Below are 15,127 nucleotides of genomic sequence, written 5' to 3'. Positions count from 1 at the left end.
GAGTAACACAACATGTCGTTTTCATGACTGACTTCTTTCACTTGGCATACTGTTCTCATAGCTTATATATATTTGGGATTCAACATGAACTCTTGCTTGGGAAAAATATGATACTTCAACTAAAAGTGAAAGTCCAATAGTCTTTAGCTAAATAAATTTAGAACATGGAAGAGGAAAGCAAAGCCAATTAATCAATAAATAAACAACACCTACATAACTCCCAAGAAATTATAGCAATGGTTGAAATTAAATTTGTGTTTCAGATAGTGTTCAAATTTAATATTTGAAAAAAGTTAACTCTCATACAGAAATGGCATATTTTTATTTCCTCATCAATTTTTTATGGGGGGGGAACTGCCACCAACAGTTGTAATCTAAGGGCACTAAATGCACTGCCACAAAGTTTATGCAATATTAAAAAAAAGTGAAAAGTAATTCACCCCATGGGAACTAGATGCTACATTCAGGTTAGCACAATGTAACTTTTTAGTTGGGATAGAGCCAAGAAAATGAATTAAGCCTATTTTCTTGCCAAAAAAGTTAAAAGGTATTTATATATATTTGGTCAAATTTGCTGTAATGACATCTCCTACTATTTCTCCATTTTAAAGTGTTAGAGTGATGGCTTGGTAAAAAATGATAAAGAGGATAACTCAAACTGCAACTCTATTTCATGCTAGGTATAATACCTTTTTTATTTTTAAAGCAAGTATCTATATTACAAAAGGAAGATGAAATTGAAATGATCACTCATCACCACCAAATTATCCAATATTTTAAATTATCCATGCATTTCTTGAAGAACTAGGTTTTTATTTATTGCTGCAAGAAAAGAAAGGAGAACAAAAGATTTTGTAGATCTCATGAAATGAAACCAGGGTAACACACTGGCATAGAACTCTTCACCTTATAAAGAACCTTCCCTCAATCTCTCTTTTCCATTGAGGGCAGAGAGATTAGGGATTCATACCTACAAGGTCAGTATGGAGAAAACTGCTCTCGCAAACCAGGGCTTTTAATCATACGTCACTTGTGGAAAAATGAAACAAATTTTTAGTCTCATAAGAGAAAAAAACTATAGCCACTGAACAAAACATTTACAATTACATTCTGGATTTTCCCTTCATTTAAAATAAAGTACTGGTAAGATACCCTGTGGCTGCTTTTTGAAAAATTTATATTAAAATCAGTGCAATCTACAACTAGATCTCAGTACCTAGAGAAGAGAGAAATTAAAATTGCTAGCTCTTCGAGCATCAAGGGATCTACTACTAAAGGTTTGTGGTGGGGCCTTCCCCCTTTCTGGGCCTCCCCTCCTATTTCCAGCCCTCCCCTCTGGAGCCCGGTTGCAGCCCGGTGCTGGCTTCAGTGTGGCTGGAACTGATGGAGCCAAGATGGCAGCAGCCATGGGGGCCACTCACTCTATGGGGGCAACTCGCTCTATGTGGTCCCCAAGCTCATAGAGGGTGTTCGGCTTCACCTCAGCAGCTGCCCACCATCCATCACCATGGCCCTGGGGGTGGAAAGGGCCCACAGGGAGTTTCTTCCCTTCCTTACACCATCTGAAATGAGGATGAGGTCCTCTGGGCCCTGGCAGAAGAGGTGGGAACCTTGACCACTGGAGTGGAAGGCCCAGAGTACCAGTGCTGCCTGCTGCTGCCCCTGGAGTTGCTGGCCACACAGCAAGAGCCGTGGTGCAGGGCAAGGCCGTGGAGCCCTTACCCTCTTGCAGGAGCACTCGCCCTCTGATCTGGAGGCCCACTGTGCGCAACTGGTGAAGTGGCTGGTTCACCTCCTGCCCCTTGGCCTGCAGACCCTTCTCTGCTGCCCCGATGTCCAGAGCCATCAAGGAAAAGCTTCCACAGCACGTCTGGAACCTATGCTTACGTGACACTTCCATGGTGCAGCAGGCCACAGCCTTCAAGCTGGGGAGTTCGCACAGATGCTGGAGCTGGACAAGGTCAAGAGTGAGATGGTCCCATGTTGTCTCGCCTGGTCTCCGACAAGCAGGACTCAGTGAAGTCCTGGCAGCAAGTGGAGGTATTCATGAACATTGCCAAGCTCTGGCACCAGGAAGATATGGAAGCCCTGGTGATGCCCACCCTGTGCCAAGCTGCAAAGACAAGATGCAGCGTGTACCATAGAGGGTCACCAACAAGTACATAGAGCTCCAGAAAGTTGAGTGGCCTGACATCACCAAGATGCACCTAATTCCCGCCTTCTAGAACCTGATAAAAGACTGTGAGGCCAAGGTGAGGGCTGCAGCCTCTCATAAGGTGGAAGAAGCCTGTGAAGGTCTGTCAGCTGGCTGTGGGGAGAACATGATCATGACTCAGAACTTGCCCTTCCTCAAGGAGCTGGTGTCAGATGCCAACCAACACGTCAATTCCACCCCCCAAGGGGCACAAGGTGGGACAGAAAGCAACTCCAGGAGGAGGGGGCCCCTCCCATCTGTGTCTGTGGGGGACAGAGCTGAGCATCCTGGGTCGCTGGCTCCTGCTGCTTGTAACGGGGACCCTCCCCCCATCTACTTCTCCACCTCCCTTCCTGCGTCCCCCTCAGTGGTTTTGTGTGCGAGCCAATGGTGCCATTTTAATTTTAATGCTTTTTGCCCCCTTTTCACTGAGAAAGGTCTAACTTTTTTTTAGAAATGCTTATCACTGGGCTGATATATATTTAATCCTTTTTACTGTAAAATAAAACACAGGTACATAAAACTATATTAATTGTTATAAGGTGAATACCATCCAGTCAGGAAGTTGAACATGCCAGGCTTTCCAGAAGCCCCTTCCACAAGCCTCCTTCCGGTCATAAGTCCTTCCGACTTCCCATCATAACCATTATCCCCATTTGTACATAAGAATTCACATACCCAACCAAGGCTGTCCCGAAAATTGTCATTCTGGGAAAACCAATGAAGGTGAGTCATTGTGAAAAACATTTCAGAACTAAACCTACACAGACAAGTGGGTATATGAATACTCAAAATTATACTTGCCTTCATTATGCTGCTATTAAATAACAGTGAGATAATAATGAAAATTTATTTGGATTTTAAGAAGTAATTAGTTCTCAACTTGCTCCCCACAAACTAATACAAATGAATGAATTAAATATTTCAAACGTGTTACTGAATTATAAAATCTACCCTGAGGTAAGTTTATCCATGCAACTCTCTACCGAAATCCCAAACTCCTGTGTCAGCTAGCATCAGACAGTTTTTTTCTTGAGTTCTACTTTGCCAGCTGAGGTTAGGAGCATGTTAAATTTTCCTCTATTTTAATCCTTCAGTGAGAACAAATATTGGCATTGTATAGAGCAAAATTGAGTCTGCCTTTGCTTGTGTTTGTATATATACATATAAATGCATGTGCATTATTCTACATCCCTGTTCATATTTCAAACTATGTTCTTATCATAAATTCTGACACCTATCCACTACTATTTTAAAAAGTATTGATATATGACCTAAGTCTTTCCCCTCATTAATGTGAATTGCAAGAAACAATAAGGCTGAGGTGCAAAAAATCTAGACTTCAGGAATGCTAACCCTCACAGTCTTACTAAGTCAAATGGGTGCTCGAATAATTGCTTTGCTACTTCAACTCAAAAAACTCTATTAACACCAAAGATTCACAAAGAAACAACAACAACAAAAAAGAGAGGGTATTATAATGATGTCAAATAAACCAAAGGCTGAAAGAATTGATTTCTAATCACCTTGTAATTTAAGCAAAACATCAAACTGCAAATAAAGAAACAAAACCATATTCAATTTAAATCTCCCTCAAAATATTTTTTGTTTAATTCATAACTTAGGATGACAGTATTATCTAATTCCTTAAAAAATACTCCTAACATTAGATTTTAACTGTTAACTACAAATATGAATAAGTTCTGGACTGTGGAAAATAAGGAAGTCCAAAGAGGAAAATCAAGGTTGTATAAGGAACCATAGGCATTTGGCACATAAGTGGAATAATTATTGTATGAACTATGCATAAGTGCAAAAGTTATTGTTGAACAGCACCCTCATTAGCAAGATTTATCTCTTAAATATAAAAGTTAGTATCCCTAAATGGTATATGCATACTAATAAGGAGTACATTTCACTATCATAGAAGTTATTTTAAAGACATTTCAATAGTTTTTAAAAACAAAACAACTTCTCAGTTTTAAGTTTAATTGATTCTAACAAGTTGAAATTTAGACATATCAAATTCTATGGAGAGTATGAAATCATTAGGATAAGCTCAAAGCCTTTTTCAAGTTCTAATGGAAAAACATGAAACTAAAAAAAATGCTATTAATTAACAGAATCATCAAGGCGTCAAGAATAAGTAGGGTAATAAATCATGCAAAGTAAAATGAATTTGGTCCAAACCTTTCCTTAAAAGCTAATGAAATACTTTAAATGAACTCAACTCATTGGCAAAACAATATAAGGTGGGCATGAACTGAAAAAACCACTTTCATATGCTGAGGTTAGAGAAATCACAGTGATGCTGTGTTTTAGCGTACGGGTAAACGTCTCAAGCCTCATCTGAAGAAGCAAGACAGCCAAAAACAAACTAGACTGACTCAGTGTTGGGCTTTCCAAAGAATGAATCAGCCTTTTCTTATATTTGATTTTTACAGCCTTACAGATACTTTGACGCTAGCAGGGGTGAACAGAGGGGGCAACATAAGTATTTCTAGTTCTTCTTTTTGTTCTTTTGGTTTTAGTTTGTTTCTTCCCCATGACACATAGTTTGTTTAAAAATGTGATTTTACTTTAAAAATTATAAAGAAAATCTTTTCTATTTTTTTTCAGTAGAGAACTGTGATTTTTTTATAGTTCCTACAAGCCCTGAAAGTATTTGGTTTTTTTCTCCACATATGAACCAACCAATGCTTGAAACTGTCGCTTTAAAAGTAACATGCATTTCCTTTAAAAATATAATACAAATCTGTCTTAGGCATTATTAACTTAATAAGCTATTTCTCATCCAGTTATTTTTTTCCTGTCTGCCTCTCTTCCCACCAAAATTGTAACAAAATGATCAGTAAAAACTAGTCCTGTCCAAAAATTTTGCAATGATTCTACCCCTACAATTTGAATGCTGAGAGTAGCTGATATTGCTGACCTTTCTGGCAATAAAGCTTTGCAAATACCCCATCCCCTCTTCCCGAGCTAACTGGGCTAACACATCTCTCAGGCCACCGTCCCACTCGGGCCAGACCTTCAGTTCCTCATCTATGTGCTGACCAGTGGGAAGTACTCGACTACCTTTCCCCATTTCTCCCTCCCCCCCGTATGGATCAGGCCACTGTCTCCCACCAAGGTGCAAACAGTCTCTGTGTCTGTTTACCTTTCTGTCCCCATTATCATGGACTCTATATTCTTCTACTTATGAACACATTTCCCCACATCTTGTTCATAACTGAAATTTCAACCTTCCTCCTTCAACAAATCCTGATGTTCCCATAACACCTTCTCCCCTACAATCATCTCCACTATGGGCTATATCATCTTTCTCCCATAAATGCCAAGCAAAACACTGAGCACCATTTTCCCCTTAGCCCCAGTCTGACCACCCACTAAAACCAATGTGTCCGTCTACTCCCCTTTGACTGTACTTGACCAGGCACAGTAAAACCTGTCTGTTTCAGAGACTTATGATCTTCTCGGGCCATCTTATATCTGTCACCCTTCATGTCTCACTTCAATCAACCGGGGTATGGCCACACCTTAGGTTTCATCATATCTCAACACATCTTTCGGTCCCAAATCTCTATCTTGGAGAAATCTGTCACTGACTGGAACCTTCTGACCCTTGCTCCTACTTTTTAAGTATAAATAAATCCATTCTTGCCCCCCGTGATCTTGTCCTCTAGCCCCTCAATCACCTTTGGGATTCCTTCAGCATGGGGATGGCCCAGATCTATCCCAAGATTACCAACACCTTTGAATCCTGTACTCCCTTGGCCTTTCGCTGTGCCTACCATCTTTTTTAATTCCGAAGCAGCAGCGCAATGACAGAATCAGAGCCTGCAAACCCTGCCAATTAACCTCAGGCTGCGCTCCTGTGGTAGTGCAGCAATCAATTCACCCAGTCCTCAGTGACTCACGCTTGCGCCCAGTAGCAATTCCAAACATTTTCCATTCTCTGTCATATTCGATCCCACCCAACCCTGTCAGCAACTCCAAGAACTCTTATAAATCATGTATGAAATTCATCATCCTCTCTAAGTTAAAGAACTATCACACGTTCTGACATACAGAAATAGTTCTATTTTGAATTCAATTTAGGTTATTCCCAAGAGAGAATACAGATGATTTTTTAAATAAGATCCACTATGGAAATTTTCATTGTAAAATTAAATGAAAATAATATTACAAAATATAGGATTTTAAAAATAAATGATAGTTCCCAAATTCAATCATGTACTGCACAGGTAGTAAGAAAAAATTCTATTATCTTGATCCATAAGCTTAGTCATTTAAAAATATTAATCTTTTGTTGAAATTCTCCACATAGAGGTCTCTTCTCCATTACATTTTCTCTGTATCTCCAGTCCCTCAAAGGGGGACCATATAAAAGACATCCCCCAGCAAATATAACAGTCCAGCAAGCATACAGAAAATATGCTTGCTTATGTTTAAACTGTGTATATATTTCCCTAATGGAGTGAAATAAAAAATACATGCCACTAACTTTGAACAAATCATTTACCTTCTGTAAGACTGACTTTTCTTCTTTGAGAATGAGTTAGATGATCTCTTAGATCCCTTCCAGCTTTAATATTTTGTAATTAGGATTTATAATAGCAGATATGAGCTCATGTAGCTTTTACAGGCCAGAATTAACCAAGCACAGTAAGAAAAGAGTCCTCAAGGAATTAAAAAGACAACTGCGGGGGCAAAAGCACCTCACATACACAAACACACACAAGATAATACAGACTCGAGTATTACCTGGAGTAGAAGGGGCTACTGGCAGAAATCACAGAATGGCATGTGTTGGTGAAAGGGGCTGGAGGAGCTGGGAAAGATCTCACACACAAAGTAAGAGTTGAGCTGTTTCGGTGAAATTTGAATGAATAGAGAATGGTGGCAGGCATTAAATACAGTCTATGTCATGTCTTTTAAACTCTTTTTTGAGACGAATACATTCTTAAATGTACAAATTTGGATTACGAAATGATCAAGGAAAATAAGAGTTTAAAAATTATTTCTCAGAGAAAGAAAAATTCCACTTCGTTATATATATAAATGTTTTATTATCAATTTCATCAAATACCTTATTAAATTATGATACCTAATTCATACGGCATTAGTCAGTCTTCCTACATCTAAAGACAAACATTGTCATAGATAATAAGCTGATATCTTTCAAGAACTACTTCTGGAGCTTAAGGGTTTAACATAAGGCTTAAAAGCTTCAAAAAGCTTTTAACATAGAAATGTTAAGATTCAGCTAAAAAAGGAAATTGAAGGGGAAAGAAATCAAGTTAGTAATGTGACTAGAGCACTTTCCTAAAGGCAAACAGAGATATGCTATAAGAAATACAAATGTTGCCCTGGCTGTTGTAGCTCAGTGGATTGAGCACAGGCCTGCGAACCACACGACTGCGGTTCGATTCCCAGTGAGGGCACACGCCTGGGTGGCAGGCCAGTTCCCAGCAGGGGATGCACGAGAGGCAACCATACATTGATATATCTCTCCCTCTTTCCTTCCCTCCCCGTCTAAAGATAAATAAATAAAATATTAAAAAAAAAAGAAAAAAGAAATACAGACATGCCCTTCCGTTGTAAATGACAGCTTTGCTGAATAGAGTAATCTTGGGTGACTTTGAATACTTCTTTTCAGCCCATTCTTACTTATAAGGTTTCTTTTGAGAAATCAGCTGATAGTCTTATGGGAACTCCTTGGTAACAGTCTCCTTTTCTCTTACTCTATCCAGCAAAGCCATTATTTAGAATGGAAGGGCAGATGAAATGCTTCCCAGAGAAGGTCAAGTTAAAGGAGTTCGTCATCAGCAAGTCCTAATTATATGAAATGTTAAAGGGACTTATCTAAGAAAAAGAAGAAGATCAAAAATATGAACAGTAAGATAACAACAAACTCACAACTATTGACAACTAAACCTAAAAAACAAAAATAAAAACAAAAATGAACTAAGCAAACAACTAGAACAGGAACAGAATCACGGAAATGGAGATTACCTGGAGGGTTATCAGTGGGGAATGGGAAAAGGTACAGGGAGTAAGTGGCATAAATGGTAGGTAGAAAATACACAGGGGGAGAGGTTAAGAGTAGTACAGGAAATGTAGAAGCCAGAGAACTTATATGTATGATCCATGGACATGAACTCAAGGGGGGATGCAGCGGGAGGGGGTGTGCAGGGTGGAGAGGAATAAAGAGGGGAAATGGTACAGCTATAACAGCATAATCAATAAAACATTTATTTATTTATCTTTAGAGGGGAAAGAAAGGAGAGAAGGAGAGAAATATCAATGTATGGTTGCCTCTCATGCATCCCCTGCTGGGAACTGGCTTGCAACCCAGGCACATGCCCTGACTGGGAATCGAACCGTGATCCTTTGGTTCACAGGACTGCACTCAATCCACTGAGTTACACCAGCCAGGGCTCATTAAAATATTTTTTAAAAAGAAACACAAACATGAAGATCTGTATGGAAAGGTCTGGTCCACTTAATATTCAAGCAATGTTTATTATCACTGTATTAAAAACATTATATTTAAATTCATTTTCTAAGGCAGACATCAAGTGAGTTTAGGGAACGTTGGGTAAAATTTTGGTGGATGTATCATATAAAGCTCACCTAAAAGAATAGCTATTACATCAAGTAATTCATTACCACCTATTCCTTTCAAAGTCATTTTATCCAAAGTTGTGGGGCCAAATGCGGAAAACAGGCAGTCATCAGAGATGGTTTATGAGTAGGTTGCTCATTAGGATCACTACGAAAGCTTCAGAATGGGGCCAGGGGCCTCCCCAGCATGTCTGCAGAGAGGGAGCCAGCCAACACAGTGTGGGGAGGCCGTAGTCTTAGGACAACAGTGACTTTGGGAAGACTGTGTAACAAGAGGAGTTTCAGGTAATTGACAAATGACAGTTGGAGAGTGAAATTAACTAGTGTGTCAGTGATGCTCAAGCATTGCCACCGCTGCCCAATGACACGGATGAGACACAGACTTCGAATTCTGCAAGATCATTACAGATTAATGTACTGAAAACCAAGAAAAATAGTAATTTTACACATCTTTGCTTACTTTATATATCTTTGAATAAGTGGTCATTTCTGTATACCTTTAATATACAGTGGTTAACTCATTCCAGAATTTTTGATAAGTGCCCAAACCAATGAGTACTGAGCAAGCAACAGGTGATTGAAGAATTTTCCCTTGCGTGAGTCACACAAGTGTGACGAGCAAGTGTGATGAGTCCATAGAAAGCACCCAGTGCTAAAACATTCTTTTTTCTAGTCAAAATGCAGTGAGTAAAGGGTTTCACAAGTTCTGAAGCCGACGAATACTGAGGTATGACTGATAACTTGCTTCACGGTTTTTCCCATTCTGACATTAGCTCCGTATACAGTTTTCTAAATTTCTAGCTATGATGACGGAAATAGTGATACCATATTTCTCCCTGATCCCAATTCCTTACAATGGCCAAGAGGGTTCTGCACAATGTTGATACCAGCCCTTCTTAATCCCATCTCCTACTACTGTCCCTTTCGAGACGGGAAAAAAATCATTCCAGTACTTTTCAGACCCCAAGTCATCTCCTTCCCACCTTCATGGATGTGTGACCCGTGGAGGTACACATCGTCCCCCACTCAAAAAGCTCTGAATGTTGGCTTAGTGCTATGTTTTCGCCATGTCGGAAACTGCAACACTTCTGAAAACAGCCCCACGTTTTCATTTTGTTCTGGTCCCTTCAAAGTGGACAGCCAGTGCGGCCTCCCGCGTGCCCCTTGTGGAACCTGCTCCCCCGTCTCCTGTCCCCCGGACGTGCCAGTACCTCTCCTACTCCGGGCCCCAATGTGTACTGTCTCTTCCCTCCACTAGCTATCACACAGCTGATTCTTTCTCATCCTTCAATCTCGGCTCATATTAACCTCTCAGAAAGGTTGCTCCCTGATTTATTTACCTAAAGCGCCTCCTTTAACCTTCTCTCTCATTATCCATTTACTTATTTAAAGGCATTTGCTACAGTCTCTAATGATCTCATTTGTCTCCTTGTTCATGGCTGAAGATCCCCTCCTCCTGAATGGGAAGTAGCAGGAGAGTCAGTAATCTTCTCTATTTTGATAGCACACTGATGAATTAATCATTAGAGCTGGGCAGTGTCTGACACATGGTTAGCACTCACATTGTTTTGTTGAGTGAATAAATATGGTAACCATAATAATAAATGGTGCGTCACACATTTCCTTGGGAGAATTTTTTTACTAGTTGAAGATACTGTGCACCATGGGTCTGTTATCTACTGTAGTTCTGCAACACTGTCTGGAGGTCTCCTCTCCACGTGTGGGGTGCCCATGTTTAAGAGAAGATAGCTAAGGATGTGAGTGAGGTGTATATTATATAAGTATTGCTGCCTTTCTGTCAACATTTGACCTAAGAAATAACTCAATGCCCTCATCCAAAGAAAATGAATATCTCTGTGAATGAATTTTGGTTTGCTATTTGGAAGAAGGCTAAGAAATACTGTTGACAGAACATGAGGAAAGCATAGCTTTAGATCAAAGAATCAATAAGAGTTAATATCCAGTGCTAATGAGGCTACAGCAAAATCAGGACATTAACAAACTGTGATAATAACATTGTGTAAACCTCTTCTGAAGTTGACATGAAGTATGTTGGCCCTGAAAATACTCATTCTTTTACGCAGACCACCCACTTCTAATACTCTATTCTATGAAAATGTAATTTATGTAAAATATGTAAAGAGCTATCTTCACAAAGATATTTATGAGTGTTCTTTATTGTATCAGAAAATTGAAAATAAGGCAAGTGTCCAAATTTAAGAAAACAGATAAATTGGAATGATCTACTTAATTTATAATCTGTAACAGGGAAAAGTTATACTGCGTGACAAACTTACACAACATGGTCATAGAAAATAGCAGGATCAAAACTACATAAACATAAAAATAAATAAAACCAGAGACATGGAAAAATATTGGTAGGTAGCTTACTTTCTTCACTTTCAACATTTTTGTTAATGTGAATATGTGATTGTGAAAACACATTTTAAATACATCTAAAAGAAACATGACTTCCCATCATATAGTACCATTTTCAATGCAGATCAGCATGAGCTTTTAAAAGAGTTTGCTGCCAACAAAGTTGTTTAAAATCAAAACACAGATGTAAATAAAATTTAATTAATTTTTCTGAAGAAAGTATAATGATTTGGTTCATGAATACAACATAGATAAGTTTACTTAAAATAAAACAATAACAAATATAGTTAAGCAAACTTAAAAGTGATTGTTCCCTAAAACACTGTCTAAACTGAGTAATTTGAGGTGCTAGTTAATCCACGAGCAATACATTAACACAAACAACACTCAGTACTCACAGGTATGCAATATTCCACCATTGGATAGTGTAATTTGTGACCTTTTGCCGTTCGACCCGAAAAAAAGCAACTCTGGCAGACATCGTAGTTAAAATGCTTTAGGCTTCTATACCTAGAGAGAAGAAAAGAAAATTCACTGGCTTGCATGCCTCTAGTTAGTCCAAATCAATCATTTATGGAAGGAATTTCATTCATCCAAACCACAAAAACCATACTGGCCACAAATGTGGAAATCACTTAATGACGCTCCACGTCGCCCCTTGTTTGCACAATCTTATTTAGAGAAGTGAAACTCTAGATTTTAAGTTTCTATGGGTCGGAATGGAAAACATCTCCCAGAGCCTCCATGTGCCAGAATGGCAGGAAGTAGCTAAGAACATAAATATATTCGTATCAATGGGGAAAAAAAAGAACAGCACTAACAGAACAAAAATGGAAACGAAATGTAAAAGTTACATGAGTTTAATGTACACCATTAAGTGCTGAGTAGCTTCTAAAATGACCTGCAAAAATCATTTCCAAACTGATGGCAAGAGAATCAATAGGCATCCACTACATCCAGCTTATTATGGCAGGGAAGCAACCTGGTTTGAAATGTTCACCTACACAAACATTTCTTGACCCATCAGCATGGCTTGGCAAATATAACAGATATCTTGTCTTCTAAATGGAGTTTTGTTTATTTCTGAATGCTCCACGGCAGAAAGCCATTCTCCCTTTCTTTACTGGGACCAGACCATTGGACTATTAGTGCGCAGTGTGCCCTGCTAAAAATACGTTTTTTCAGTCTCTCTTGTTGATGGTAGTGACCAGTGTGAGACATGTCACAATCCCTGGGCGGGACTCCTAGTTGGGATTTCAAGGGACTGACTCAGTTGGGAAGAAGCATGGTCCTTCTTCCTTCGTGGAAAATGAGCCTGACTTCAAGAAGAGCCATTCTGTTAGTAGGTGACCTTGAAGATGGGAGCCACATGTTAAGAATGACAGAGCATAAAGCCACAGCTACAAAAAAGGGGATGTCAGTCACAGGGTACAAACTTCCAGTAATAGGAGGAATAAATCCCAGGAATTTCATGTGTGCCACAGTGGTTATAGTTGATAACACTTACTGTTTTACATACTTACAAGTTGCTAAGAGAGCAGACTTTAAATGTTCCCACCACACACCCACACAAAAGGAAATGGTAATTATGTGACATGATGCAGGTGTTCTCTACTACCAGGCAGGAAAACATTTCACAGAAAGTGGATCAACTCATCATTTATATACTTGAAACTTATATAATGTTATATGTCAACTTTATCTCAGTAAAACTAGGGAGTGGAACCAAATGGACCCAGATGACTGGGAAGCCATGATTCAACCTTAGATTCCTAGGACTTTTTTTTTTTTATGAAAAGAAACTAAACTTCTAACATTAATGCTTCTATTAAGCAGCTGTATGCAATCCTAACTGAAACAATTCCCAGCTTGTAAAACATTTTGCAAATCACAATTTTCATTAAAATTTAATTTGGACGTAATTACAAAAAAAACCTCTAGCATTATTTATAAAGGTTCAGAGAAGAAAAATAGGTAAATAAATACTATTACTGCACAATGTCCACACTCCTCCATCTTTCTTTCTGGAGTTGGCTTTTCATTGTTCCTTATACCTCAGAGAAAGATAAAACCCTTTACCAAAAGGCTAATGAGACCCATCCCGCCTTGGCCCCTGTTTAATTGCTGGAGTTGTTGTTCTGTTATTCCTTCTATTGATGGTCTTTGTGCAATCATTAAGGGGATTAGTTTGAAGAAACCTATGCTTGGTCTCATCCCTAAACCAGATATCAACTCTACACATCTTTCTTCTCCGTTCAGAAATTGAAAAATTGTAATGGACTACATTCTCAAAATAGAAAACTGGGAATACACACACACACACACACACACACACACACACACGCAAATATAAGGAAGACAAATATATCACTGACCAAATTACGATTTTCAATATACTGACACATTTTCTTCAGATTATGGCTAGACTCCTTGAGCAAGCTGTTTGCACACACTAACCTACTCATCTTCCTGAGCCTGAGGGGTGCCTTCCAACCTTTATCATGACACAAAAGGGCTTTCTAAAATTACCAGTGACTTCTCATGAATCAAAGGTCTGTTCTCCAAAGGATGTTTCAAATCTCTGTGCTGCACTTAACATCTCTACCATCTTTCTAAAGCCCTCTTTCTGACTCCTACAGCACTACGATTCTTTGCTTCTCTTAAGAACTCTGATCATCTTTCCCTTTTATAGCCCTTTTATCAATCTTGCCTTCTACTGAGCCTTCATTGTTCAGGCTTTTCAATAAACAATGCCATGTCACTTATAGACTGAGCTACTCTCCCACTAATGTTTATTAGTCATTGGTATTAATAAAAGAGCTAACATTTACTGAATGCCTGCTCTTTTTGTGATAGGAACCTCCCTGGTCACTTTTCACGCATCAACTGTTTCTGGGAGGAAATGCTCGTGTGATTTGAAACGGAAGATACTCAGACTCACGAGGGCCAAGTAACTTATCCAAAGTCACACAGCCAAACAGTAGATTCAGGATTCAACCCAAAGCAGCCAGACTGCAGGGCTAGGTCCTAACACACTGTCACCTGCATGTCCTGCTGTGACCTTGATCTCTCACCACCTACCCGGTCAACTCCGCGTCTTTACATTAGAGGCATCTACATGTAATTTTTACATTTAAATGACCAGAAATTCAACATATAACATGGTTCACCTTTGGTGACTGCTCTTTCATTTCTCTCTTATGAAGTATTTCAAGTTTCTACAAAAGCAGGGAGTATGAGTTCTGTCCAGAAAGTATCAAGCCATGTAATATAAAAAGTAGAGATATTTATTGAAGAAGATACAACAAACATTGTACATAGGACAATGGTACTTCAGTCCCCTTCAAAGTAGGCACCTTGGGACCTCACACAGTTCTCCCAGTCGCCATCAGTAGCTCCATGGTATTTTCCTGAATCTCTGAAATCTCTTCCTTGTCAAAGGTGATTTTAGTTTGGGGAAAAGTCAAAGTTTCAGAGCATCAAATCTGGGATGTGGGGGGCAAGAGGCTGAGTCACTGGGTGATTTGACGTTTCACCAGGAAACTCTGCACAAGATATGATGCATGAACAGTTATATTCTCGTGATAAAGCCGCCAATCACCAGGTGCCTGTAGCTGCAGCCTTCTGAATCTTTTGAATAAATTTCCAGGGAGGAATGTTCAAGCCTAACACAAAATTTGATGCAGATTCGTTGCTCTACTCATTCAGTCATTTTGAAAATGCCGGCCACACAGTACACACGCTCACTTAACAGCATCTACTGCCCCCACTGAGTCATACAGTGAAGTTGCCATTGTTCACGCATGTGCATTCCTGTCCACTCTCCTTGGCTGTCAGGTTACATCGATGTTGCACAAACGGTTCTTGTTACATTAACAATGGCTGGACTTTTTCAGGACAGACTTCATATGACGGTAGATATCCCTG

General features: G+C 39.3%; 1 protein-coding gene across 9 annotated transcripts in view; it reads right to left on the bottom strand.

Annotated features, from left to right (window-relative positions):
* UTRN (utrophin) overlaps nucleotides 1–15,127 on the bottom strand; it is a 449,632-nt gene that overhangs the window by 34,845 nt on the left and 399,660 nt on the right. For all 9 annotated transcript variants that reach the window (XM_037144913.2, XM_037144915.2, XM_037144914.2 and 6 more), the window contains one exon: nucleotides 11,599–11,710. In XM_037144913.2, the coding sequence (XP_037000808.2) occupies nucleotides 11,599–11,710 (112 nt within the window). The remainder of the gene's footprint in view (nucleotides 1–11,598; nucleotides 11,711–15,127) is intronic.

Source organism: Artibeus jamaicensis, unplaced genomic scaffold, assembly GCF_021234435.1.
Source record: "Artibeus jamaicensis isolate MK-2021 breed Jamaican fruit bat unplaced genomic scaffold, CSHL_Jam_final contig_3176, whole genome shotgun sequence".
NCBI classification, from domain to species: Eukaryota; Metazoa; Chordata; class Mammalia; order Chiroptera; family Phyllostomidae; genus Artibeus; species Artibeus jamaicensis.
Note: the sequence above shows the minus strand (reverse complement) of the source record. Positions and strands in the feature narration are given on the sequence as shown.